Below are 27,989 nucleotides of genomic sequence, written 5' to 3'. Positions count from 1 at the left end.
GTAGGTCAGTTTGGAATAAATTATTTTATACAATCGGTTGGAATCATTTAGATTTTAATATTTAATATTTGCATTATTATACTCTAATCATTTTCATTTGGAAAGTTTATATTTTTTTTATTAGTCATACTTGAACTATCTATTCTTAACCTATTTTTCTAAAAAAGATTATTGTAAAAGCGAGTGTTCTTTGGCTGTTCATGGACTAACTCATACCCGCACTATTCCTCATTTTTTTCACAATTTCGTTTGTAGCGGGAAAATCTCTGTTTCCGGTATCACTGAAACCTGCCGGGGACACAGCTGATAAGAAGACGAAGCGCAAATTGAAACTTCCCCTTGACTTAATTAAATTGAAACCACTTAACATCTCTTAAGCCATACTCCTTTCTTTTTCAAAATCCAAAGTAAACAAAATGAATTATCGGGGTCTTAAAAGGACGCGCGCTCTGTTGTTTTCGAGAAGATGACGAATGAGATTTCAAGTGTGAAGTGGGAATACTTGAAATGCAGCACAACAACTCTCGAGTACAGTAGTCCTGTTGTTCTATTAGCACGTGGCGTCACGAAAATTGGGAACTTTAAATAAAGTCGTTTTAGGATTACGACATTGTGGTCAAATATACAGATTTGAATAATTGATTTCTCAAAAAAAGGAATAAAGGAAAGATTTGAAAAAGCGAAAGCTATAATACGAATAAAAAATCATGTATACCGTAAGCTATGATACGGAAATTCAAAGCAACAACAAAAGATAACAATGCCTCGCCTATAGAAACAGTTGTCAAAGAGCTATGACCAGGTAAAGAATTGAGGGGGAATAACAGTAAAGAGAAATCTGGGAAAGATACTTATAGCCAGATAAATTGATACTTGACAAATCACACGGCTGAGCCGATCCTCAAGAGCCATTCCTTTCGGCAACAACGCACTTAGACAAAGAAAAAAAAGACCAGCTGCTCGGAAACATACCTGTGGATTTCCCCACACGAACGGTGGCCATTCCGGTGATTCCTCGTGCCGCCAAAAGTCAGTCTTAAAGTGCTATGAATCCCAGGAGATGAGGCAGAGGGCTGTATCACGACTACGAAGGGACAAGGCCAGCGGACGAGATCACTTCACTTGAATTACAACGTTCCAACCGCGATTTCTATCGCCCCACCCCCAATTCATTAACCAAAACACAAAACAAAACACTCACCAAACTCAACACCTTCATAGCTTGTTATTAAAAAAAATATATTTCAATAGCTAGCGATGCAGGCGAAGTTAGAGAACAGTTTTTACTCTTTGACGATATCCTAGCGGAAACCAGTCTTAGTTGATGAGTAGAATCATAAAAGCGTGTCATTTTTTGGGCAGTCATGAAGTTTTTTTATTCTGGTATCGAGTGATTGGTTGTCGTTTCATAGCTGTAACTTTTTGTGCACACATGTAATTAATGTTTTTTGAATAACAATACTGAATATCGATGAAGCACCACGCTTCCACTTCACCTGTAGTTGAGCACGTCAATGTACGACAAATCAAATACAAAACCGTGAACCAACCGATAAAATGTAGAGTTTCTTATTACTTTTTTCAAATACCGGAGAACATTTCTTTATCAATCGCCAACACTTTAACAAAAAAAAAAACTTGTTAATAACGAATTCAAACTAAAAATATTTTTTTTAGTAGAATCACCAAATAAGGACAAATCAAAAATATGGAAACAGTAATTTATTGTATTCTCGTAATCAGAATTATTTGTTAACGGCTTAAGCAGAGAAATGCCAGTCCATATTTTTCCATATTCTCCGGTACGGTAAGAGTTTCTAAGAAAAGTGGAGGGTTTTATTTCACTTCCACTCAATCGCATCTATGGAAGCGCCCTAATTTAAGGAAGACACCTTATCACGTACCTCGGAATCGTCAAACAAATAAGTAAAAAATAACATAAAAACACCAATTTGCTCAAACAATCAATTGTTTTGAAATGCTTTTTGGAAAGAACAACAGGTAGAGTGGTTTTCAAAATCCCGTGGAACAAAATGTAATTGTTAAAGTGTAATAGTCAAGCCAGAATAAAAGAGAACAAAGACATTACAGTGTATAAGTACTAAATAAACTAAAAAGTCTTTCACGGGTTTTACAAAAATAAACACTCTGACAGAGCTAGAATACTCCTTTTTCGCGATGTTTATCGGACTGCACTGGTTAGAGCCCGATGAGAAAAGCAGAGATCCCTTCTGAATCCCGTCCCTTGCTGAGCAAAAAATCAAATGCTAAGTGCACAAAAGAACAAAAGCTATATATATGGTCATATAATCATAGCTTTATCCAGGACTATCAGAGGACAGGAAAGATAAATATTTGTCAATCAAAAAAGTGTTAAAAAAGTTTCGATTTCAAAGTAGAAAAAAAATCGTGTCAGGTTTCTTTGACAGAATTAGGAATGATTGATTTATTGAGTATCTCACCAGCTGGTGGTATGGCCAGGCAAACAGTGTGTCACCTCAATTTATAGTCGGCAAAGCACGAAAAGTGCTTAGACGGTCAGTGAACCATGAAAAAAAAACGAACTTATGTATAACGCGATATTCGCACGCTATATGTTCACCTATAACGAGCTCGCAAGTTTAATTTTTCTAAACCAAAATATTAATGTATACCTAAATAACTCCACAGGCCCGGGGGGAGGGGCGGGGATGCAGGGTGTGTACAACGGCGAAAGGTCCACTTCCGGTACGCAAAGACGTGCTATTAGGAGACAAAACTAAAAAGCATAAGCGAATTAGATTAAAAGAGGCATTCTAAGTCACTATGGTATGTTATAAATCTAAAATTTAATGTAGAACCGATTATAACCGTGCCGTGGAGATACTACAAAAATCCCTTTTTGTTCTTTCGGAGTGGTCAGATTCTTATCAGAAAATTTAACCCACCCACCCCCCAAAGAAAATTGTTTCGGCTTTCGCACAACCCCCCCCCCCCCCCCCCCCCCCCCATCCCCACTCAAGACAAATCCTGGGCACGGGCCTGCTCCAGGCACTCAGGCACTTTACCACCGGACCAACATGCAATCAAGAGACAAATAGCCTTCGGAACTTTATGTAAAACAACCTTAGTTTGCGCAGTAAATAAACTTGGTTTGCGTTCTAACCTAATTTTGGGCACTAACCGAAACGCCTTGAGGCTCTATTTGTTCTTCTTGCGCTTGACAATGAGGTCCATCAGGTTTGACTGGTTCACGATCTCATCTTTCTCTGCCCGTTTCCTGCTGTTGCTTGCTCTGCATCTTTCGTCAAGCACATGCGCAGACCGGGTAAGCTCATCAGGCAGCTTGACTCCCATAGGCTGAAGTTTGTTGATCAGCTGAAGGAAGAGCCCTTTGCTGGCATTATTGATAAAGGATATAGACCAGCCAGTAGCCCCAAGCCGTCCAGCCCGCCCAATCTGGTGCACATACTCTTCATATGTAGGGGGCATATCGAAGTTAATTACCTGAGGGGAGGTACATATATAAGGATGAATCAATATTTCACACAAGAAGTCATAGGAACACATCCACAGTAGAAAGACTGCAGATGTAAGTTTAACAAATTTCTCCTTAGGAAAGATTTGATCAAGCCTAGAAAGCAGACTATCTGTGACATCACTTGTATAAGAAACCTGTTAGCATTGCTATACCATTAAAAACAAATATCCCGGTTGCCATCCCTCATCCAAAACGTCCGTGCTGTAGCTCTCTGCTATGTACCTGTCTGATGTTAAGAAGGTCGACACCTCTACCGAGCACAGCGGTGCTGACAACAAGTGGGCACTCCCCTGCCAGGAAGTCTTGCAGTATCTGAGCCCTCTCAGCCTGGGGTTTGTCACCATGCATGGACAAGCACTTTATATGGCATACCTGATGCAAAACCAGTAAAAGGACCAGCAACATCATTATTCACTGATTTGGTCACAGCAGAGTGAATCACAGGCAGCCTGATGGGTTAATGATCAGCATATATATCTCACCACAGGTGATCCAATGTGTTAGAGCATCAGGGTATTGGGCCTCCCAACACAGGCAGCCCAATGGTTTATTGCATCACGGTATGGGGCCTACCACCACAGGTGGCCCAGTGTGCTAGCATGTCAGGGTAAAGGACCTCTCACCACAGGCAGCCCAAAGGGTTACTGCATCAGGGTATGAGGGCTCTCACCACAGGTGGCCCAGTTTGCTAGAACATCAGGTTATTGGGCCTCTCATCACAGGTGGCCCAGTGTGTTAGCACATCAGGTTATTGGGCCTCTAACCTCAGGTTGCCCAGTGTGTTAGCAGGTCAGGTTATTGGGCCTCTAACCTCAGGTGGCCCAGTGTGTTAGCACGTCAGGTTATTGGGCCTCTAACCTCAGGTGGCCCAGTGTGTTAGCAGGTCAGGTTATTGGGCCTCTAACCTCAGGTGGCCCAGTGGGTTAGCACATCAGGTTATTGGGCCTCTAACCTCAGGTGGCCCAGTGTGTTAGCAGGTCAGGTTATTGGGCCTCTAACCTCAGGTGGCCCAGTGGGTTAGCACGTCAGGTTATTGGGTCTCTAACCTCAGGTGGCCCGGTGGGTTAGCAAGCAGGGTATGGGGCCTATTACTGAAATGGGTTTGATTCCTGGTTGAGACGTGGAGAGTGTATTTTTGTTTCTTGGCACTGAATTTGTGGGCTGACTAGCAGCTTGTGTTTCTCAGCTCTTTGGGCCATTCTTAATATGTGCAGTATCAAGATGTGAATGTGAAGCATTTAGAGCATGGCTGATACTGCATAAAATCACTGTATAAATACTATTATTACATTTAATTTTATCATCAGATAAAGGTAATAACAAATTGAGATGATAATAACTAGGTACTACATGCCAAATGCAATATACTGTACAGTATGGTACCTTGGATACAGCTTCAGCTAACATGTCAGCACCAAGTTTGGACTCCACAAAGACTACAGCAGGGGGATTAAAATGCCTGGAGTCCTTTAGAATGGAAAACAGCTGTTTTTTCTTGGACTTTTCTTCAACCCAGAGAATAAGCTGCTTCACTGCTTTGGTAGGCAAACTTGGAGAACCAGCTGATATGAACACTGGAGCATTCAGCAATCGAGATGCCATGGCCTCGATGGAGGGAGGGATTGTAGCTGAAAACAGCATGGTCTGTCTCCTATTACTTAGTCTTTCTAAGATTTGCTGAACCTAAAAAATGGCAATATCATGAGTACTTTATATAAAGACAAAGGCTGAGTGCCAAAAACAATCATCGATCCCTTCTTTTTTATAGCACATGAATAATTGGGTATCTACTCTTGCTATGTATTTATAAAAATCTATAGAGGTTTGATGACTGCAAAATTGTGGTCCCTTCATCTGGTGCATCCTGTTCAAACACAGAACTTTCCCTTAGACCTTAACTGGGCATATGCCAGAAGTGTACTTATTGGTCTGTCCTAGGGGAGAGGAGGTGTGGTTCAGCCTTGACAAGACATGTACTGTATGTCACTGGTATAAGTGCAATCATTATAGGGGGAATACTACAGCTGTATTACTGACTTGGGGTTGAAGGTACTGTAAATCTAGGCAATCAGACATACCTGCTGTTCAAATCCCAGTTGAAGCATTGTGTCCACCTCATCCACCACGCATCCAATGACATGTGTCAGGTCAACAGCCTGACGAGATATTATCTCAACCATTCTACCTGGAGTTGCCACAATAACTTGCACACCCATCTAGAAAATCAGATTAAGGTTGATTATCATATAGAAGAACTGTGCAGTATGGACTGAATGCATCTTTTAAACAATTCCCTTTGCAGATTGTGTACTGTATGTGTATGCATGTTATACAGTCCAGACTCACAATATGTGTAAAGCATGTGTAAAGCATGTGTAAAGCATGTGTAAAGCAGATGTGTAAAGCATGTGTAAAGCATGTTTAAAGTCGACTCACAGTAATGTGTGAAGGTCCTGGTTCCTGTGGTCATGTGGTGAATGGTGCAAGGGTTTAATTAGGCTCCAGCAGCCGGCAGAAACGCCAGCTCCTTTCCACCGAGGGCCAGCTACTATTTTTAAAGTCGACTTAAGTTTTATTTGAACTAAAAAGATAAAATGACTTCCACCCCCTACTTATCAATCTCAACCGCCTACTCTGAAAGTTAATGAAAGCCCTGTGGTGTGTTCATATTGTGAATGGAAGGTAAGGAATAGGAATAACTAGTCAATGGAAATTTACTACTAACTACACTGTTTCTTTTATAACACACCTTTAATCTATGGAGCTGGGGGGGTACAGGAACACCACCAATTAAAAGAGCAGTTCTCATGTTTGTCATGCCGTGTACAAATTCCTTGGTTTGCTTCTCAATCTGCATGCATAATTCCCTTGTTGGAGCAAGAATCAATCCATAGATAAATCTTACTTCAGGACTACTTGGTAACAACTTCCCTGGGAAAAAGAACCACAAAGATTAAAACAGTGTCTTGTGACTATTTTCTTTACCAGTGCCCAGTATAAATAGTATAGAGTCATAGACATCGAAAAGTGTAAAATATCAAAAAGCAGAAAATTTTAAACAAGTACCACCAAAACACTTTTCTTTTCCCCAAAAAATTATTCAATAGAAAATTGACATTTTGAAACATTCCCTTGCGTAAGCACAAGATCTATAAGTGAATTCTGCAGGTGAGCTGTCAGCACGGCAAATGAATTCAAGGGTATATCCCCCCAACCTCCCATAAAAATTCTCAAGCCCAAGATATTCTGGGGTTGACAGGTATGATTGAGGTAGGTGCTTAAATCTTTCGGTGACTAACCAGTGATGTGACGAATTATTGCTATCATAGAGTAGGCAACAAAAAGAACATTACTTTCTGTATTCTTGATATCATGGGTAGTAAAGTAAAAAAAAAGACACTACTTTTCTTTAACTAACCTGTGATGTGGTGAATTCTTGATATCATTGGTAACAAAAAGGATGCTGTCTTACCAGACCCAGTGCTGGCACAAACCATGACATCACGGCCACTTAAGAGTACAGGGAGTACTTGCATTTGAATGGGAGTCGGTGAATGATACCCATGATTTGATAAGTTTTTACTGAGACTTTCATTAAACGAACAGTGGAAGAACTCCAGTACAGGTGAAACAACATGTTCACCTTTCACCTTGATTTCCATTTTATCCCGTAGCTGTTTTACTTGTTCCGCTGTAAGCGCTGCTATCGTTGGATGCTCTTTGTATGTATAATTGCTATCAGTGTATATTAAATTGTCTCGTTCGTTTTTCTGACATTCATCAGTCTCGTTATAAACATTTGAACTCTCTTCTTGGTTATGATGTTGTCCAATATCGCGTAGATGCCTAGCTTTACACTCTAAACTACAAATATCCTGTTCAGTTTGATCACAAACATAAGCACCATATCTACCACATACAACACAGACTGGTTCTCCATATTCCGGCCATCTTTGATTTTTACTGAAGGACACAACCTCTTCATCAACATCATCATCGTCGTCCTCCCTCCTTCCATGACCAGGTTCACATTTTGGTTCCTCAACTTCCTTATCAACGTTATCTTTTCCACTCCTCAAGTCAACCATTTGCACTCTGTTTTCACTGCTGCTCACTTGTGGCCCTTTTCTAGTCTTTGTTGTCGCGATATTTGGCTTGCTTTTCCCGGGTTTCCTTTGAACAACTCGCGGGATAAATGCAGCCATTTTTATTTTTGAACACGACGCCTGGTCGCAAATGCTTATACATGGGAAGCCCAAAGTTTTGCGCCAGTCTCCCACTCTTACGCTCTTCAAACAAAATGGCGGACCAAAAGACAAAGAATGAAACTCAAGTTTATACAGATGTTTTGTGTAAAATCAAGTCCTATTTGGAATCAAAGCGAGAGATTATTGACGCCCATAACGTTGACTTCTTTACTCAAAATTTATGGGAGAAGTGCTTGCCAGAAGGTTTGAGAAATGACCTAGACCTACTAACACAGGAAGAACTATCGAGGTTACCATCTCTTTATCTTTATGATGATGACGAAAACTATGAAGACAGCTCATGCAGTGAACTCAGAAAGTTTCTCACGGAAGCTAGAAGTGTGCAGTTGTCGGGTATTGAATTTGTGCGTACCAGGCGGGGTATGGGTGATGGGGATCTTCAAATGCCTTTGTACATGATGACTCCAAAGAAATCACATGAAGTGTCTGTCATGGCCCATGTTGTGAATCAGATCGCTTCTCAGGTTAAAGCAGAGAAGGTGAGATAAATTCAATAAATTAGTGCTTGCGTGTTTAAGTGTCAAGGTCATTTGGGATTATTTCCTCCCCCCTCCCCTCACTAGAAGACACCTTGATCCATTCTGGTGAAATTCGATGTAATCCACAAAAGAATGATTAATATTTTTTTTCAAGCTCTCTGTTAGTTTTTGGCTCATAATGGGGATCCCACGATTTCTCAGTCCCATTTATTCAAAAGCAATGTTAGAATTGTTTCATCTCCTCTAGGTTCTTGATCTCGGTAGTGGCAAAGGCTATCTCAGCCAAGCTCTAGCTCTTGATTATGGACTCACAGTCACTGGTGTGGACTCAAAAGATATGAACACTCAAAATGCTGTTAAACGAAGCATGAAATTATTAAAAGCACTACAAGGGAGAATGCGCAAGGAAAACAAAAGTCACAATATGGCGGATGACAGCAGTGGAAGAAAAGATACAAAATCTGCTACAATCTGTTCCAAAAAATCAGATATAACTGAACAAACAATTGACATCATGTGTGTAAAGGACAATCCATGTGGTCATTTTGTACACAGTGATAACAAATCCCCTATAAATATGGGCCTAAAGAGTGACCTAAAGGAGAAATGTATAAGCAGCTCATACACACCAATAACTCAATATGTAGATGTTTCAGCATTTCAGTCGGGGGATCTATTTGGACTCTCAACTGAAGATACAGATCCCAGGCTTGTTTTGGTTGGACTACACACATGTGGAGATCTGGCACCTACAGCAATCAAGTTGTTCATAGGAGATGAATCAGTGAAGGCACTTTGTCTTGTAGGATGCTGTTATCATCTTCTTTCACAAGCAGGTTCAGGTTGGTATAATATGCATAAGAGGCACTGCATATGCATTGTTCTCTGCCAACCCTCTTTAGAAGATCTGTATGTGCTAGTTTGCTAGCAGGGTATCATGCAAGGGCATAATTAGGTGGGGTGCGCAAGGACTTCTCAACTGCCAGAATGGAAGGTTGTACTTTTTTTTTTTGTTATTGTGGAAATTTCTATGTCAATTGATCATCAGATGTTCACAACCTTTTTGTGAGCCTTCTGTGCTTTTGCAACACAGTAATGCTTGATCAAATCATCTATAAACTTCTGGTGTTAAAACTTCCAATTAAAGCTTAGTAGTATATAAGGGGCTCTGTATCTGGTACAGTATCTGGTATACATACAATACATTTTGCATTAATGAGTTGGCTCACAAAGCCTTTGATTCCATATGGTATTTATAACTACCCCTCCTCTCCATCCCCCTCAGCAAATCTTTACTACTATCCTGCTCTTTTTAAAGAGTCGGTTCTAAAAGGGCTCTTGTCAGCTGCTAATCCTTTTAATAGATATTATCATGTCATTCTGTTGGGATAATATATATATACTGACTCCATATCCTTTCCTAAGTCAATTATAGACTGAGGAATTAACCCTGGAATCTCATTGTTTCTGTTATTTGATAGGTGATATACAGGGGGGAGATCCTGGGTTTCCCATGAGTGAATACTTGCAAAGAGAGAAGTTCACTTTAAGTAGGAATGCCACTATGGTTGCCCAGCAGGTATTGCAGATTTGCCTTTCTATATCTCAAGATTTGTTTTTAAACAACTAAATATAAAAAAAAATATGTTTTTTTTGTCTATTTAGGCTGCTGATAAGATTGCTACTTTAAGTAAGGTGTGTGAATATTACGATGATTCTAAGGATTTTGTGGGTTTGGCTCCCCTGTTAGCTAACGTTTTTCATTCTTTACAGCTACCACCAAAAAGTGTGTTTTATAGGGCAGTGTTACAGGTACATAAACAGGATTATGTTTTTAGTTATTATTTCTTATTTCTATTCTTATTTCAGTTCTTATTGGTCTTAGTTCACACTTTATTTAAAACAATTGCCTACTTCAACCGAATCTGTGTGCCATGATATTGATTTTTGATGGTTTATTGGATTGTTTCATGTTTTATTATCAGGTTATACTTAAAGAGAAGTTCCAGCTGGACACAAGGTACCCACATCATCCCCTCCACTACTTTATATGTTAGGTAATCCCCCCCCCCCTCAAAATTTCCCCTCCATTCATACATTTGTAAATTTTCAGGGGACAGCATGTTGGCAGAATTGGGTCTAAGTGCAAGACATTTCATGAATATGTTAAAAAAGGCCTCAGCAAGCTGGGGTTACCCTTTCATAAGGTGAGTGGGGAAGAGTGGACCTAAAGTAAAAGGAAAGTGAATGGAGATTATTCCTAAACAGAAATTTGTTTGAAGGTATGCTTTCAGAGAAGAAAATTGTAATAATTTTGGAGCTCTGAACTTCAAGGGAAAACGTTTTTTATTAGCTGCTTGTTTATAATCGTCCTTTTTCATCATATAATCATATTATTATTCTTTTGATTTTTATAATTATCTATATTATTATTTATTTTAGTTCCTATTCTAGTTACTATTTCGGATTTCCATACCGTTTTTCTCATCAATATACTGAATATCAGATTACAGACTTGGAAATAGAGATGTACTATGAACGATTTCAACCTGAAGAAAAACATATACTTGCCTTCCATCAGGTTAGAATAAAAAAAATAGATTGAATTATAGCTTAAATCACTTCGTTTGATATATGTGATAAGCATCAGGGTTCATCCCAAGTATAGCTTTACCTGTCCTCAGATATTTTATGAATGCCTAAATTAACCACTTGTATTCTAGGAACGCTAAAGAATTAGTAGGAGGAATAGCAGAACTTCTAGCCTTATGGCAGTGAGAGTACTTTGCTAAGATTGTTGGCTTTGATTTGTGGCATGTGGTTTAACAGGACCCAGTGGCTGGCCTGCCCTCTTTATGGAAGGGGGATGTCGATCTTAGCATTTACTGTATTGATATGTAATTTCCAGCTGCGTGCATCTATGGCGCCATCTATTGAAAGCTTATTCATCATCGACAGGCTTTGCTTTATGAAAGAACAGGTAATAAACTCCGATCATTCAACCTACTTTGAAGACTGTATAAGCAATATACACACCATTTGTATATATATATTCAGTAAAACAAAAGTCAAACTTTAAAAGTCAAACAAAATTTTGCCTGTAGCGTCATAGTAGAGGTCGGACATCTCATAGCTCGCCCTTTCTTTCCTATGCGCTTTCTTCCCACCTAATTCTTTTGTGGCTATTTCAGGGCTTCCACGATTCCTCTGTTGTGTGCCTGTTTGACCCGGTGAAGTCTCCACGGTGCTATGCTATCATTGCCAACAAAGAAGATGTTCAAACAACCGAAGCTCATATCGCGGAATCTGTTAGTTGAGATAACTCCAAAGAAACTCAAAGGTTAACCCGAGCGAGCCTGTGCCAAGTGCCCCCTTTTGCTGTAACTCGCGAAATACGCACGTTTTAGGTATCATAATTGGAACACATAACCTTCTGTAATAGCTGCGAGATTCGATGTTACATAGTGTTAGTATTTTTGATGATATTGCGATCAAAGCGCATCACCGCTTCTAATCCTCCAAAAAAATTGTGCGGATATTTTTTCACGTATCTTTGTAAATGTTTTTCAACACATTCTGTGGACACTTCCTGAAAACAAGAGCAAAATCGTAGGAAGCGTTACTGCGTTTCGTAGCTTTCTTTAATTGCAGAGTAAAAATATTTTACAATTAATCATCCAATTTTTAAATGCTATTAGAATCTTTTACAAAAGACCCGAACATGAACTTTCTTGATTAAACGACACCTTAGATGCCCTTAGATGTAGAAGCAACTTTTAGGAATTTATATGTACAAGCCCAAATTATCAATACAGCAGCCCACTCATAAGGCCTAACCTCATTGGCATAATTACCTCATTGTTCTATTGTATTCCCATTCTATTGTTTTGTTTTCAATTGTTTTGTCTGTGGTGCATCAATCCAATGAGATGAAATCTTCGAAGAGGTGCTACACGACCCGCTCAAATGTGTCAATAAAGACCTTGGTATTGGTCGCAACAGAGTTGGGTGGTGTCTAAGATGGTACTAACAGGCGACTCATGAGACTGATGAAAGTATACGTTTATCACATGAAATGTTTACACACATGTTATAAGCATACAATAGCCAAAATATTTATTATAACATACGTTATTGTGCATTGGAAAACCCCTTTTATGTGCTTTCTTTGACTTTGTCTTCAGAACCTCCCTTTTAAAAACAGTAATATCTACCAGAAAAATTTTATGTGATTGGAAATCGCGTGACCTTATTTGAGTCACCTCGATACATGACAGATTCTCTTAATATTCGTTGCCATAATAGATGTAAAATATCAGGAGTCCCTATGAGAGTTGGGTGCTTTATCGGAACTCTGGTGAGGAGAAGGCTGTGTTCTGCATATTAGAAGCGTCCATCTGTGGCCCGGTTTCCGAGTCTGATTGGGCCTCATCAGCAGGTGTGTCGGACTGTACGGATTGAGGGACGCTATCCGGCTCTGCGCCGGGATCCGGGGAGCTGTCCGGGACGTAGTCCGGGACTTGGGGATTTTGTCCGAGGTCCGAGGATGAATCCTCCACGGTGGAGTTCAGCGCATGCGCAGTGTCATCAGGATCGGAGGGTTGAGGTGAGTCTGCTGATGGTCGGTTTGCATCTTCCGAAGGTGCCGTCTCTGCGTTCGATGTCCGGGATGTCGTGGGGACAGGAATGACTTCGGACACGGGTTGATCTGTAAGGATCTCGGCTGTAGCGTCGCTTGTTTTGTTCTCAGGGACTTCCTTATTGTTAGCAGTACCTGGATTCTGAATGCTGTCGATGTTTTTAGTCTTTACCCCGTCTATTGGCGTATTTGTGCTTTTGTCTTTGGAAGATGTATTCGTTAATGTGGGAGGAGACTGGTTGGGTTCTTCTACGTACTCTGCGGCTGGGGTATCTTCGCTTGTGGGTGTTTCTAGCGATGGGTTGGTTTTAGCACCATCTGCCACAGCTACCGCGGCTGTGGTATCTTCGCTTGTTGGGATTTCTAGTGACGTGTTGGTTTTAGCACCATCTGCCATTGCTACCGCGGCTGGGGTATCTTCACTTGTTGGGGTTTCTAGTGACGTGATGGTTTTAGCACCATCTGCCATTGCTACCGCGGCTGGGTTGTCTTCGCTTGAGGGGGGTTCAAGTGATGGGTTGGTTTTTGCGCCTTCTGCATTTACGGCGGGTTGAGAGGGTGTATCTAGAGCGGCAGGTGCATCAGACACGTTTGGTGTTTCTGTGGCAGTAGCAGTTTCCGGTTCGAGTACGTCTGATACGGCGGACGTGTCAGTGGAGTTGATTGTGTTAGCAGTAGGCTCTTGGGAAAGGTGCACATCCATATCATGGTAGTTCGTCTGATCATGTTCCGGTCCGTCGATCTGATCCGACGACGCGTTCTTCGAGTCGTAGCCGAGGACATCATTCTCCGACAGCTCCACCCCAGGGTTTGGAACCTCTTGTGGCTCTTCAACCAGTGGTTTCTGCTTAGTGACTTTTAATCCCTGTCCATTTAGCTTGGCTGGGGCATCATTTAAGGATGTCTTCTTAAAAGTTGTCGGCCACGGCATCTGCTGCGCTTTTGTCGGCTTTGCAAGGGCAGGGTGAGTAGGCTGACGAGTGTCTTGAGGGGGTTTCGGTGTTGGTGTTATAACCAGTTTATGGACTTGGTTTTGAGGCGGTACTACGATGCTGTCGTCAGGCCCTTCGGTAACCGGTTTGACTTTGTGATGTTGTGGTGCTGGATGTGTGGGTGTCATCGCTGCATCCTCCTTATCATTCCCAGCAGCATCCTCGATACTGACAACATCGGGAAGATCGGAGACAGGAGAGGGAGTGGTGGCAGCGGATGGAGGGGCAGTTATCACTACACGTGACGGACCCATGGCGGCGGGCATGGTGGGAGCTAAAACGGTCAATGTCGCTGAAAATTATTGGAACGATATTGCCTTAAACGATCATCGCAGGTTCCCTAGAAATCGTCAATTACAAACAAGGTGCTCAAATTATAAGTCGACATACTACTGCGCAACAGTTGATAGCAAGAGGCTAAAAAATCAAAGAAGGAAGCAGAATGGTTTTACTAAATGCGCCCCTGTAACTACCCTGTATGCTTGACATTTTGTATCCCCCTCAGATATATGACCATACCTGGAGTAGGAGCGCGTTTAGTAGCAGCTGGCTTGTATGTGGAGTTGCCAGGCACGGTTGCCAGGTTCGACCCTAACTGCATGAAGCCTTTCCCTAGGCTGACCAGCAGCTCTGGAAGGCTTTGTCTCTTGGTCGCCTTCTCATATTCTGCTTGCTGGCGCGGATGGAGTCGCTCTTGCTTTAAAATTTTCACGAGCTTTTGGTTGAATGTCGGCGGTGGCTTGTGGTGGTGTTTATGATGGTGATGCTTATGATGGTGATGATGTTTGTGATGGTGATGAGGGTGGTGATGATGATGGTGGTGCTTGTGTTTATGATGGTGAAGGAATTTCTTGAGATGTTTTTTCGCTACATCATTAGATTTGCTATCTTCTAAAGAAAAAAGAGAGATGTGTAAGGGTTTTAAAATGAATGGCTCTCTGAGCACATCAACAATCTGATTTGTTTTGTATGAAATTCGTCTGCTACATTTCTCAATTTGTGTATATCACAGGTAATCGCACTACCAGTGGAACCTATCAATCTTCGATATTACCAGAGAAGAATAGGAACAAATTTAAGCAACAATTTATTTTCTTTGTCGACAATATATGTCTGCCGTCCGAACAGCCGTATTAAATAGAAGGCGTGTTTACTCTATTTTCTGCCCCGTTGAAATACGAATTAAAAAAAAAAAGCATTTTATCATCTCGATGGGAATACGCACCTTTGCTGTGTACCGCAATGAATGTAGCAATCAGTACCAAGAAGCAAACTACGAATTTCATATTCTCTTCTATCTTCTCTTAGAATCCGTTTGCCATTTCATATTCATTCAATGATGTATATGTAAAAATAACATAAACAAACTTCGCAAAAGAAAAGAGGGTAACTGGTATAAAAAGAAAACAAACTCGTAAAAGATTAATCACTATTTGACCATTTCAAGAACTGTGTCTTCATTCAATAATCATTTTAAATTTCTGCGACAATTAGACAACACTGCTGGCTCATCGACTTCTCTCAATCTGATGCACTTAGCAAAGATGCACTTAGAAAAAAATTAATTGCTCGCACACAAATACGCTTAAAATATAAAAAAAAAACAAGATCATATACTGAAAAAAAAAAGGACATTTGGGTGAAGCTAGCGTCTCAAGTCCGAGACATTCATGAAAGATAAGACCATTGTATATGATTTGGAAGAGGGGATAACAAGGCAAAGAATGCGTGTGCAAAATAAGCGTCGGAGGAATAGGACCCATTGTATTTGGGGGAAGGGAGGGGGGCACAAAAGAAGCTACAGGTACCAGGCCTTACACTGACAAAGCGCAAAACATATGCACTGTATTCAAGAGTCTTTAGTTCGCCTGTCCAGCGGGCATACAATTCAAAACTGGACTAGTAATATTCCCTCTACGTTAAATAGGCGAAAAATACTTTTTCAGTATATTCTTATCGTTGAAGATTTTAATTAGCTCTTTTTTATCACAAAAGATTTGGAACGATTCAGCAGTCCACAATTTTCCTGTGTGCCAACCTATATTTTCGGCTATATTTCATAGTTAGAAGTGTATCTCTAAACGCAAAACTAAATAATGATAAATTTATTTGACTAACCCTAAACTAAGACCCGTTAAATGGATCAGGGATAGATCTCCTAGTGAAAGATGATTAATTTAATCCTAAACTAGGACTCGTTTAATGGGTCAGGGAAGAGCGTTGGGAACCAGAAGTGTCTTTCTGTGCCTTCCTGGTCATCAACCCATGCCAGCTCCTCGTGGACAAGATGATTCTGAAGGGGGAAAGAACTCTGGTTATGACATATCGACATTATTAGGACATTATTCTACAGGAAAAACACAATTATGCCACCTATATTTATAGTTAACATTAGACCGTGGTAAGCTCGTTCATTAGCTAAGCAACCATTGCAGCACCTTTGCGTTAGGATGCCTTGACCTAAACAAAAGTGGGTGGTAATTAACGTGGTCTTGAACCAATATTCATAATATGAGGCTAAATGTATGAAAGGTTGAAGCCTGGATGCGACATGTCTCCTAGTTTTGCCATCTCAAAAAAAAAACTATAGCACGCGCCAAATCTTGTAACAGCGACAAAGAAATGTTTCTTGGATACAGCTGAGAAACATTTTCGCGTCACACACTACAAAATTTGCCACGCTTCATGTTGTGGCTAAACTAGGAAACATTTAGGAGACATGTCGCATGCTACATGTGGGTGACAATCCAGCGTGTGGGACTGTCAGCGGTATCTTTCATTGGGTTTGGAAAGTCTGAATTTGCTTGTCGTGGTCACCATTTCTGCATATTCTTTATACAATAAGGTAGCAGATGTATAAAGCTCTGTACAAAATAGTTTTTGGTGCTACACAGGGGATAGTAGATATACCAAGTATAAGCCTTACATGGCAACATTTCATAGACAATGGGTAAATGGTATACACATACCAAGGCCCGACAAGCCCGCTCTTCGTCCCAGCCCAAGTCTCTTTTTAATGCTGTGACGCTTGTAAAACCTTTACCCTGAAAGGCAATACAAAAATAACAGACATTAGTGCTAAAACATATCAGCGATACAACATTGAATGATGAATCATGAAAAACTATTGTTCCCACTACTCAATGTTACAGCTCAGAGGTAAAACAACAGGGTATTGAGGGATGGTTATAACATCCATTGCTGAGGTAAGAAATTTAAAAGCACTATTGTTAGGATGGTGTTGTGGGATAGGAGGCTTAGCTACAAGGAGAGTCAGCCCATATCCAGGCCGCACTCCCATCCCCCCTAAGTACTCTTGCTATAGGCCAGGGCGCTCCACCTCCCCCCTCAGAACTCTCCCTATAGGCCAGGGCGCTCCCCTAACCCCGCCCCCCCTTAGAACTCTCGCTATATGCCAGGGCGCACCCCCTCCCCCCTTAGAACTTTCAATATAGGCCAGGGCCCAACCCCTCCCCCCTTAGAACTCTCCCTATAGGCCAGGGCCCTCTCCTAACCCCCCCCCCTTTAGAACTCTCGCTTTATGCCAGGGCACTCTCACCTGTGCTAGCTTGAGAGCATCTGTGTGATCCATGCTTAGTTCCCCTGGTACTGACTGGACAAGTCTTCTGTTTCCTGCCACAATTACCTGGAAACCACTGCCTAAAGCATGCAGCTTTTTTATTGCTCTCTCCAGATCGTCCCTAAATAAATACAAATATTTAGGTGCAAATCTGTGACAAATGTTTCTTTACTTGGGATATGAAAATATAGTGATGGCAGGGGCGTAGCCAGGGAGGTTGGGGGGACTCTTCATAAAAGTAGACAGGGTTTTTTGTCATATCTCTAAGGGTATAAAATTCTACCAACTGCTTACCCTTAGGGGGTGTTAAAAGATACTTCTGATTCTGTCATCCTGAAAATCTGATTTTTTTTTAAAGAAAAACAAAAATCAACTGAACCCTTTTATAAATCTTTGCTTTTAATAATTTTTTTTTTTTTTGGTAACTAACAGTAATAAATATCTCTTAAAAAGTTGCTAATATCTGTTAAAAAACTTCTTCAACCCCACACAAAGTGCTATCCCATAGGGATAAAATAAATTTTGCTGATGATGATTCCTTCAGTTTTTATGGGAGCCTCCCTACACCACCCAGGACATACCAGTCAACTCTCCCGCGTTAGGCGGGAGTCTCCACATCACCAAATCTCCCGCTTGCCTTTCTAGCGATTTTTATCGCTTACGAAAAATCATTCTAGAAAACCAACATTTTGCCTAATTTCTATCAGTAACACAAAATAATAATTCCTTGTGTAGCGCCATTTATCGAACACACATGCAAGATCTATATTTTGCGCCTTCTGAATGGCAAACGCCTGCTGATTGGCTCAATGATAGCAGGCAAGCCATTGGCTGGTATTCCCCATCCAACCCCAACCCCAAAAATAAATAAACCCCAACCCTCCCCCCAAAAAAATTATCAAGCCTTGAGATTTTGTGTGGTTGACAGGTATGCCAGGAATGTGGGTATAGATCCACCATATGCAACGCATAAAAAAATCAAACCTGCAGACAGACAAGAGGTGCACCTACTCAGTCACATCTTGTCTTGCTTTACTTGACTTGAGGATAGCTTTGTGAAGGCTGTCAAGAGTCATTAACCCTAAAACCAAACAATGTTTTGTAAAATCATATCAGCTGATAAAAGTATTGAACCTGATAAAAACACACTTATTAGCAAAAAGATAGCTGACATTAATTAACATTGAACATCCGTTCACCATGCAACAAATGAGAGAATTACCACACCTATACTATTATATGATAGGATGATCTCAGCTCACCTCCATTCTTAGGTCTCATGGCCATGCAGATTTCTACAATCTGAACCCCCAGCTAAAGAAAAATGAAAGCTAATTCAATAAAAGTATTTTGTTATTGTATTCCTCTAAGAATTATTTTTTGCGTTGTTACTTTTTTCCCATAAACAACCTAACAATTCTTACCTCATAATAAAAGTCCCCCACTCCTAGCAGTTCAGCCCAAAATCCTTTGCTTGCTAAAAGATGGCGACATTATAAGATGATAATAACATAGGCAGAACTTAGAAGTACAATTGGTTTTGTATTGAGTCCATTTTCCAATTTGCTGATGTCACAAATAATAGTCACAAATAATATATATATTTTTTTTGAATGGAAAGTCAGTTTTTAAGTTACATTGCGTCAACAGTCACAGAAAAGCAAAAGGAGAATCATGTCCTGTGTCTTTTTTCACCTGTGTCAGTTTTGTTTTGTCACCCGCAGGCCTGCCCCCAGTTACAAACCCGGCGCGTACCCAGGATTGGCTAAGGGGGGTCCGCAGTCATAGGTATCATATGGAAAAAGATATAGAGTATTTGAATATTCCTTAATAAGTAATTTTTGGCAGCCAAGGTGGGGTGCGCACTAACCCCACCCCACCCACCACCCACCCCCACCCCTGCAAACTTGCTTCTTTATGGGTTTTGTCACTAAGTGGTAAGAGGTATAGTTACACACATGCCAATGGATCCACTCCAATTCTTGCACACATCTTCTGGAAATGACCTCTAAACTCAGGATTCTTCTTAATATCTGATTTATGCTTGCTTGCAAAGTCCTCTAGATAGTTTTTAAACGAGTCTAATTGTTTACCCATCTGATTGATAATAAAGCAAATATTTGCGTTAATTGAGTTGTCACGAGGTGTGGTAAAGGCAGAATGGTATTCTCTTACCTGAGAAAGCTGTATGTCAGCAATTTCGGTTCCTTTCTCGGCATACTTAGCCTATGAAGTGAAACAAGAAAATTTTGACTTGAAACATTTTTTTAGTGTAGAATTTAAAGATACCACTGATTATATATATACCTTGGCAAGGCGATGCTTGTTAATAGCACCAACTCCTCCCGGTCCACGACGCATGTTTGCAGTTTTGCGAATAAACGAAACTATAAACTATAATCTCTCATGGAAAAGAAGGAATCAAGTGTCCCTATCTCCGCCATTTTCAGCGGTCATACCCATGGGGAAAAAACATCCGTCATGATTTGAGCACCCATGAGCATGCGCTGTATCTCTGTTTGAACAACATGGCGGACGCAGTGAACGTGAAGAAGCTGAAGGTTTGTTTATTATTCTACCAATTTTTTCCTTTTTCAAGGACACCTCGCGTACGCAGAATATCAAGAAAAGTATAATCCTATTTTTATTTAAGTTCCGCATTAATTGTTTAGACTTATTTCTCTTCTGAAAGGTTTCAAACAACGCGTTGAAACTGGAAAGCACGAGTTTCCCGAAAAAAATTGGCGCTCTTTTTTCGAAGTGAATCATATTTAAGTTAATCCTTGATAATATGTGTTCTACAACAGGTGGCTGAACTTAAGAAAGAACTACAGCAGCATGGTTTGACCGTGAAAGGAAATAAAAGCGATTTACAAGCTCGCCTAACAGAATTCCTCCAGGGACAAGGTAAAGTATTTTGAATTACTACACTGTGCTGGGGCCCGTTTCTCGAAACTCCCGGTAATAAACGGGACCGTAAAACTTATTGGGAATCTTTACGGAGAAGTTTATCGGGTTTGAGCGAGTGTTTCTCAAAGTTCCTGATAACTTCCCGAATTTATCGGGAACCCGTAGGCAATAAAATAATGTCCAGCCTTTGCATACGCTTTGCTCAAATAAATAATGATTTAAGGGAAAACCCAACAATTTGTCGATGCTACATGACAAAATGTATTGAAAGGTTTGCATTTCCAGCGAAAAAAGTTAAGATATCAGCTAAAACATCCAAAAACATGAGCAATTTGTAGTAAAATCTTGCACTGAGTGTGACTGTTTGTTCACAATTCTCGTGAGCAGCATGTCAAACTGAATGACAGCTAGCTGTCAAGATAAGGAATTTGATTGGTTGAGGGGCTGAGATGGTTGCCTCTAATTGGTGCAGGTTTACTTGGATGACCTAAATCGGTGGGAAAACCATACTGGGGAAAATTTTTCAAAGCAAAACAAGACAGGTCGAAAAATAGTTTTGAAGCAAAAAGAGCCAACTTTTTGGTAATTTTAATTTTACAGGGTGTACATGGATAACTAAGCTCCAATCTGAGTTAATAATTTCAAGAAAACAAATGAATTTTGAACCTTATTTAACGACTTCAAAATGCTTCACGTTAATTAATGGGAGGTCTAGAGCTCCCGTAAAATATCGGGGGATTTTACGTTAATTTTTACCAATCCGATAATAACGGGAGTTTTGAGAAACAACACAGATTTATCGGGAGGACTTAGCAGGCCCGATTAGTTACCGGCATTTGAGAAACTGGCCCCTGGTCTCAGTATGACATCTAGCATGTCATACATATACTGTTACTTGGCAGGGGCTATGCTTTTTGAGTTCTTGCCACTCTTAGTGTTACTAGCAGGGGTAGTTTGCGAGCTACGTACGCTATTAAGATTAGTGAGATTGGTCTTGATGGCATCTGAAATGTTCACACTGAAATGTCCTGAAATAATTTCTGCAAAATATTGCATTCCAAGCAAGCTTGAAGTGAATAAGTTCAGCTTTTAAGGCAGTCTGCCAGCTGGAGTATACTTTTTTTCTTCTCTTTATGTATGGTAGGAAACTCAATGTTTAGTTTTCCACTATACATAGTGTGATCACACACTGTGAACTTTGTATACCTGCGATCTAACACATCTAGCGCAACTTGGGATAAGTAATGCTACATGAGAGTCATGCATTTTCTATACAATTTAGTGTAGCTTGCTAGGTGTTACAGTACCGCTCGCAAACATATGCCCACGTGGTTGTGAAATTCTTGAATAAATTCACGAAAACTGTGAACAACATCAGCAAAAACAGCGCAAACAGTTTTCGCGAAATTTGCAAACAACGTTCTTGAACAGCTGCTGTTCGTGAACACAGTGTTTGCTAACAGACCCGGAAGAAACGGGTTAACAAACGGGGACTCGTTGTGCGTAGCCAAAGACAAACTGATCTTCACTTTAGATACATGGAGTAGTTTGTGAAAATGTCCCCTCAGAGTTGGCAATAGTGTAAATTAAAAACAACAAATATATTTAACCTGGTATGTGTCGAGCATGACGATAAACATGTAGCAAAGGAAGGTTGATTTCTTGTTCACCATAAACAACAACTTCTGGGTTCTAGAAGCCATGCTTATAAAATACGGGAAAGAATCTTAATTGCCCGGCGATTTAAAAGTACAGATACAGGAAAATTAAAGTTAGTTTATTCTCGAAAGTTTGTTCAAGAAAGTTTGAAATTCAGGTTGCTTTGAATGTGCCGTGGTGTTTGACTCGTTAAAACAAACTAACTCGAAGAATCTTCGAATGGAATTTATTTGTACTCGTCAAGGCTTTCTTTTATATTTCGATGAGGCGATCGAAATATCCCTTCCCAAAAATAATTATTCCCTGTTTATTACAAGTCTTTGTCAAATTAATGGCTTTCCGCTGTTCAAAAGTCTATACTAGCATTTTCACATATTCGTAAAACCTTTGATGAAGCGATCTAAATATTCCTTTAAAATTATTTTCCTGTGTTTATTTAGATGTCTTTGTCAACTAAATGGACAAGGATTATGTGTTACATGAGAGTCATACATTTCTATAACTTTTGCTTTAACTTGTTAGGTGTTGCTCTACATGAGGGTGAAGACGTTGAGGGAGATGATGATCTAGATAATGACGATCATGATGAGGATGATGTTTTAGCTGATGACAGTGTTGATGACTTAGTTGCCGAGGAAAGTTTATCAGAGGAAAAGAAAGAAAGCAGTTCACTGTCTGCAGATGAGGTAAAAAGCAAGTTTTAAAAGTATGGTTACATTTGTTTCTAATTTTGAAATTGCTCTATTGAAAAGGTCAAAAGTGGAAAGACAGAGAAAATAGAGAACCCATTACCTGCAAATGGGAAAGAAAAGAAAAGGTACTCAAGATTTCAGATTAATTTGCTCACACTGAATGTTTAAATAACCAGGACTGGAAATTATCCTTCCTTGTGCTACAAGTAAACTTATCATCTTCAAAATGTCATGTGATATTCTATTTATATAGTTCTCATTATCAACTGATTATCTGTTTTTCTTCCAAGTAGTATAACTGCTGCTAAACTCACAGTAAACAGTGCTGCATCTGAAAATGAGGTAAGAGTGGTACTAATGGCACACTCAGTTGTTTTGTTGAGTAGAGCTACATTAAGCTTGTTTTATCTCTCACTTTTCAGAGAAAATTGCAAAGAATGAAGAGATTTGGTGGACCAGTCTCAGAAAATGATAGGAAACTGGCCAGAGCTGAGAGGTCTGTCACTATTTTATATATACAGTATTTTTTTACAGTAGTATTCAATATTATAACATTTTGACATATTTTTTTTTTCTCATTTCCAGATTTGGTATAAATTTAAAGGAAACTGGAAAGCAGGATGTTAATACAACATCTACCACACAAGCAACTGTAAGACATAAAAAGGAATATTTGGATGAATGTAGAGTATGCTGGATGTGCTGATATTATTATTTTTTCCAGCCAATTGATGTGAATAAACTAAAGAAGCGTGCAGAGAGATTTGGTGTCGTCTCCCCTGCTGTGTCAAATGTATGTGACTTAATTCATATTGAATTTCCATTTTAATACTGTTCTCTATTATGATCACCAGTTAGGGTAAGCAGTAGTTATTATGCCACTTGTTTCTTCTATCCTTTTCTACAAGGAAGAATAAGTGGTCGTATTTTTTATCCATTTAGTTAGCATTTATTACAAATTTCCATTATAATCAGAGTTAAACAATGAATGCTCATTGGACCAGAAGATGCATTTTATTGCATTGGTCCATAATATGTAACAAAATATACTTTCAGTTATCTTATTTTATATCCCAGTGATGAATTTTCACGCCCACTCTTTGGTCAATAAGGGTTACTGCACATTTTCACAGGACAAATATCAGGCGATTAAGTCCAGCCAAAGTGATATCCGTCCTGTGAAAATTTAAGTGCAGTCAAAACACACTTTTCATTGGCTCAATAACTCCTCAAACAAACACCAAAGTTTTCAAAATGCAACAAAGACATAGAAATAATGTTTGATTTTTTATAGAATTATCATCAATATATTTTTTAGAATTTATCCTGAAACACGAAAGAAAGAGCAATGACAAAAAAATTTCACAATGTAAAATTGCAATTTTTTGCTTCAATGTCTATTCCAGCTCTTAGCAGAACAATAAGAAAACAGTCAAGGTGAAAATCCATTATTTGAAATGCAAGTTTTTAACTTGTAGTTTTTGTTCTAATAAAAAAATTGTTGCATGGTTTTTTTTTATGGATTGCGAACAGCAAAAATAACAGCGTACGCCATGGCCTCATTGCAGTGCTCTTCAGCACGTGCAAAAGACACATTTTGCATTTTCAGTGTAATCACTGGGGTATAAAATAAATACACCCCTTCTTTGGCTCACTGAGATATCGGCAGATAATGTCTACGGATGAGAAATGGTCCTCAAAATTTCATAGTTGCCCTAGAAGCTTCGCTTCTCAGCCATTTTTAGTACCATTTCTCATCCTTGGACATTATCTGCCGATATCCCAGCCGCAAGAAGGGGTTTATTTACTAAGTATTTACAGCAAGAGTTGACAGTAATTCATTTCCTGAACAAAAAAAAAAGTGGAAACTTCCCTTCTGCAGATTGTAGAAAAGGAAAAATTACTGAAAAGAAAGGAGCGGTTTGGGGTGACCACAGTGGCAGCAGCAACAGCAGATCCATTGGAGGTACAGTGAGCATCTCTTAGATTTCAATAAAAATGCAACAGCTATACATAGTTTCACCACTCTGACACAGAAAAAAAAAATAGATATAAATTTGGACAGTAGTCCTGCTTTTTAAAACTTGAATCATGTCTGTAATGGCACAGGCACCACGGCCCTGGCTACTAAGCCACCCCGGATCCCCAAGGTGACGCAGCAATTTAAGTTTACAGTTTAATTTAACAAAAATGTACATGCCCAAGTACTCTTTCTGTCATTAATGATTTTATCTTAACTTTTTAGATTAAGAAGAAAAAGCGGGCAGAGAGGTTCAGCAACAGTTAGTAAGAGCATTTTGAACTGTTTCACACCACTAAAGTGTGAAGTATGTCAGACAGTGCGAGTTGCTGTAAGTAGGGTTTTATATTAATAACATATTTTATTATTTTTACTGTTTTCTTACCCAAGTTTATACATTTCAAAAAATGCCGGGCGATATTCACACTATTTTAGAGTATTTCCCAGTCTTTCGTACCAACCAACATGTGTCGTCTGAATAACAAAAACAACATCATTGTTTAGTCAACGTATTTATATCCCTGACCTTACTTTAGTTATCATCGTCTTTAATACAGATATTTACTAGATAATGTGAAGGCATTTTTTACCAATTACGAGTGATAAATAGATTCTTACTAGACCTATTTTTAAAAATGTTGCCTACAGCGAATGGCGAACGGCAAATGACAGTTCACTCAGGTACTAATCAAGCCTTTTTTAAGAATAAAGATTGGCTATGCAAGCACAGTTATTATCACAAACAGCCCTATGCTACTGTCAGTGGTTTACAAAGGAATGTATGGGGAAGTTTATGTGCTAGCAGAAAACATACTTTATCGTGAAAATAAACTGTAGATCTTGTTTTATTGGGTTTTATTGTGTTTTAGTCTTCGTTCTAGCCTGCGAGCCGGCTCTCATTCGGGCTCATTTGGGAATGTTTTGTTGCCGAATATTGGGAATTCTGGGGCTCGATCGAAGGCGAGGTGCGCTAGGGCCTTGAGGGAAATGCATGAGGGAAATTTAGAACCATCTATTGTTTTCGGTTGAATTTCGCTAGTAATTGTCCAAAAAAAAAAAAAAAAAAAATTCGAGGTGATCATGGTATAACAGTATATAAGAATAGGATAGGCTGGAGACTCGATCGGCAAACTTCGAACACACAACTATACTTCTAGGCCGGATCAAACTAAAAAAAATCGACCAGCCGTCGGAGCTCCGACAAAGGGTCAACGCTCGAAACGTCAGCGCAACTATGTTTCACAGAGGCGTTCAACAATTTTTGTTAACCTCGTATTGGTTTATAGCTTGTCTACACCACGCCTCACAGATCATCCAGTTTTTCTACAGCTTGTCTGTTGTAGAGTCTTCTAGTTTCACTGAAACGTAGGACCCCGGCTGACGTTTCTTTAAAATTAAGAACCTATGTTCCTAAAATTTAGAATAGTACACGTTTAATAAGAACCTGTTTAGGCTAACCTCTGAAAACCTATGTTCTTACAAGCGGGAAGTACTGTACCATAAGCACAGAAACCACAGGAAGCCCAAAAGATTGCTAAGGATCACAAAAAGCATCATTGGCAACATCATTGGTCGATTCATACTAATCATGTGTCGGTGATGTTGATGAACGTAGAATACACGAATATGCCCCTTTCCTGTCAATGAACAGCAAAAGGTGTTACAAGATTGTCTTATTAAACACAGAAACTGCAAAAAAAAAAAAAATAGTAAGAAAAAGGGTTTTATTAGTGGTAACAGAACTAATTTTGTTCCAGATAAGTGCTTTTCTAGACTGTGCAGAAAGCTCCGTTCATTGTGCTTTCGAAATTTACATATTCAGGAAATGTTATGTAAAGTGTTACTGGATATTCTAAGCTGCGTTTTACAGGAAATAGTTCACTCAAAAATCTACCAGAGAAACATGGTGAAGACTGGACAACATGCTATTGCAATACGACTGATAAACGCGCTTAAACAATTATCAGTAACTGCTTGACAATGAAAATTAGTATAAGTCTTAATCTGCGGTTTGGTTGCCTTGCTGACGAAGGGGCGTCAAATGCGTGGGCGAAACGAGACACTTGCCTCGGTCACATGTTTCAGGGGAGAAGAAGAATTAACGTCTGATATAAATTGCACCTCTGTCCAGGCATACCCCTCAGAATTCTTCAGGCATGTTAAGTTAATTAAAAGACTGAGATATGAATGGCAGATTACAAAGCGACAGTTATGTGAGTGTTGACGAATATGACAACATTATAAAGTCAAAAGATGTCAAGTGTTAATTGTTTCTGATGTTAACTTCGCTGATTACATTCCCTATGTATGTCATTGAATAGTGGACGTCAGAGAAGGTAGCAGTGGCTGCCGCTCAGTACTAGCAAATTTGTGTTTGGCCAAAAGGCATGACAAAAACTCTTTGTGTGAAGGAACATCCTAAAGTGTCGATAAACCAACTGCACGAATATACCAGGTATAAAAGACTGACAACTGACCAAAGAAAAGCTAGTAAATAGATAAGAAAGATTTCCTGGTCATTGGATGACACGTATTATACTGCGCGATGAACCAAACCCAGTGCGTCGAAACCTTGAGCAATTCTAGCGCAATCGAAGTGTTCTTCTTGTGTCTGTGCGTGGCTGTAGGAGTAACTAGGACAGTGGGAAATGGCTTGCTTTTAGTCGCCGTCTACAAAACTCCAAGAGTGCATTCCATAGCAGTTCTGTATCTCTGTTCGTTGTCTGTCGCAGATTTTTATCGCTAGTGTACTCGTTTCACCTTTGCTTGTGAACCGGGCCCGAGCACCCCACTGCGATGATGATTGGAAAGAAACAGTTTTCGAAAAAAAATATTCGATTTCTGTCTCTTCCAGACTGTCGGGGCGTCTTCACTGAATCTTTGTGCAGTGAACATCGACCGTTACATTAACATAAAGTACCCGCTACATTATTGGGGTATCGTGAATTGTAAGACTTGTTTGTGGTCGCTTGTTGTGCTATGGGTATTCGCCTTTATTGTCGCCAGTCTAAGTATTTATACGACCGGGAAAAGTATAGAATGGTATTGGATATTGTACGCCCTAGCGACCTTAGTATTACCGATGATTGTGATTATATTCTGCTCCAGTGAAATCATCAAGATCACGAGGAGACAACTACGACGCATAACCCCGTCAGTAAGGGACCGTCACCAGGGTGTAGCGATACGAGTACGAAAAAACAGAAAAGCCATCATGACGTTCGTGATTA

At 39.8% G+C, this 27,989-nt stretch overlaps 6 protein-coding genes across 15 annotated transcripts in view; 2 read left to right on the top strand and 4 right to left on the bottom strand.

Annotated features, from left to right (window-relative positions):
• Positions 1–2,742, bottom strand: part of LOC5521283 (kinesin-like protein KIF26B) — a 49,919-nt gene extending 47,177 nt beyond the window's left edge. For 2 of the 3 annotated variants that reach the window (XM_032366399.2, XM_032366400.2), the window contains exon 1: positions 973–1,083. In XM_032366399.2, the coding sequence (XP_032222290.2) occupies positions 973–1,003 (31 nt within the window). In that variant the 5' untranslated portion in view covers positions 1,004–1,083. Of the gene's footprint in view, positions 1–972; positions 1,084–2,654 lie in introns of those variants that run through there. The other variant, XM_032366408.2, reaches the window with a different exon arrangement.
• LOC5521168 (probable ATP-dependent RNA helicase DDX59) lies at positions 121–7,726 on the bottom strand. Of its 3 annotated transcripts, none has more exons than XM_032366416.2 (7): positions 6,939–7,726; positions 6,270–6,451; positions 5,599–5,736; positions 4,904–5,203; positions 3,743–3,892; positions 3,164–3,486; positions 121–2,758 (listed from the first exon to the last, which is right to left on the bottom strand). In XM_032366416.2, exons 1-6 carry the CDS (start codon positions 7,723–7,725, stop codon positions 3,181–3,183), a joined length of 1,863 nt encoding a protein of 620 aa, XP_032222307.2. In that variant the 5' UTR covers position 7,726; the 3' UTR covers positions 121–2,758; positions 3,164–3,180. The 3 variants fall into 3 exon arrangements, with proteins under 3 accessions (XP_032222307.2, XP_032222306.2, XP_001641091.2); XM_032366415.2 differs by having other exon boundaries at positions 121–2,742; XM_001641041.3 differs by lacking the exon at positions 121–2,758 and having other exon boundaries at positions 3,078–3,486.
• Positions 7,727–7,738: 12 nt separating this feature from the next.
• On the top strand, positions 7,739–12,266 carry LOC5521284 (probable methyltransferase-like protein 25). Of its 2 annotated transcripts, XM_001640916.3 has the most exons (10): positions 7,740–8,267; positions 8,515–9,109; positions 9,749–9,846; positions 9,933–9,962; positions 10,041–10,079; positions 10,253–10,287; positions 10,381–10,474; positions 10,774–10,848; positions 11,176–11,247; positions 11,459–12,266. In XM_001640916.3, exons 1-10 carry the CDS (start codon positions 7,767–7,769, stop codon positions 11,582–11,584), a joined length of 1,665 nt encoding a protein of 554 aa, XP_001640966.3. In that variant the 5' UTR covers positions 7,740–7,766; the 3' UTR covers positions 11,585–12,266. The 2 variants fall into 2 exon arrangements, with proteins under 2 accessions (XP_032222309.2, XP_001640966.3); XM_032366418.2 differs by lacking the exon at positions 10,774–10,848 and having other exon boundaries at positions 7,739–8,267.
• Positions 12,267–12,314: 48 nt separating this feature from the next.
• Positions 12,315–15,340, bottom strand: LOC116604270 (cell surface glycoprotein 1). Of its 3 annotated transcripts, none has more exons than XM_032366413.2 (3): positions 15,124–15,340; positions 14,418–14,789; positions 12,315–14,190 (listed from the first exon to the last, which is right to left on the bottom strand). In XM_032366413.2, exons 1-3 carry the CDS (start codon positions 15,182–15,184, stop codon positions 12,611–12,613), a joined length of 2,013 nt encoding a protein of 670 aa, XP_032222304.2. In that variant the 5' UTR covers positions 15,185–15,340; the 3' UTR covers positions 12,315–12,610. The 3 variants fall into 3 exon arrangements, with proteins under 3 accessions (XP_032222304.2, XP_032222305.2, XP_048578244.1); XM_032366414.2 differs by having other exon boundaries at positions 12,315–14,172; XM_048722287.1 differs by having other exon boundaries at positions 14,418–14,786.
• A 506-nt stretch (positions 15,341–15,846) lies between these two features.
• Positions 15,847–19,928, bottom strand: LOC5521169 (vacuolar-sorting protein SNF8). Of its 2 annotated transcripts, none has more exons than XM_001641042.3 (9): positions 19,786–19,928; positions 19,654–19,704; positions 19,437–19,575; positions 18,903–18,955; positions 18,741–18,792; positions 18,490–18,559; positions 17,458–17,599; positions 16,868–16,942; positions 15,847–16,191 (listed from the first exon to the last, which is right to left on the bottom strand). In XM_001641042.3, the coding sequence occupies exons 1-9, from the start codon at positions 19,837–19,839 to the stop codon at positions 16,087–16,089; spliced, it is 741 nt and encodes a 246-aa protein (XP_001641092.2). In that variant the 5' UTR covers positions 19,840–19,928; the 3' UTR covers positions 15,847–16,086. The 2 variants fall into 2 exon arrangements, with proteins under 2 accessions (XP_001641092.2, XP_032222312.2); XM_032366421.2 differs by having other exon boundaries at positions 19,572–19,575.
• On the top strand, positions 19,922–25,607 carry LOC5521285 (uncharacterized protein C31H12.03c). 2 transcript variants are annotated; one of them, XM_032366420.2, is made up of 10 exons: positions 19,922–20,039; positions 20,286–20,385; positions 22,570–22,733; positions 22,800–22,864; positions 23,033–23,081; positions 23,162–23,235; positions 23,325–23,391; positions 23,464–23,532; positions 24,622–24,705; positions 24,985–25,607. In XM_032366420.2, the coding sequence occupies exons 1-10, from the start codon at positions 20,007–20,009 to the stop codon at positions 25,024–25,026; spliced, it is 747 nt and encodes a 248-aa protein (XP_032222311.1). In that variant the 5' UTR covers positions 19,922–20,006; the 3' UTR covers positions 25,027–25,607. The 2 variants fall into 2 exon arrangements, with proteins under 2 accessions (XP_032222311.1, XP_032222310.1); XM_032366419.2 differs by having other exon boundaries at positions 23,030–23,081.
• Positions 25,608–27,989: the final 2,382 nt, after the last annotated feature.

Source organism: Nematostella vectensis, chromosome 2 (genome assembly GCF_932526225.1).
Source record: "Nematostella vectensis chromosome 2, jaNemVect1.1, whole genome shotgun sequence".
In the NCBI taxonomy this organism is placed as follows: Eukaryota; Metazoa; Cnidaria; class Anthozoa; order Actiniaria; family Edwardsiidae; genus Nematostella; species Nematostella vectensis.
The sequence above is the reverse complement of the archived record's forward strand: the minus strand, read 5'-3'. Positions and strand labels throughout refer to the sequence as shown.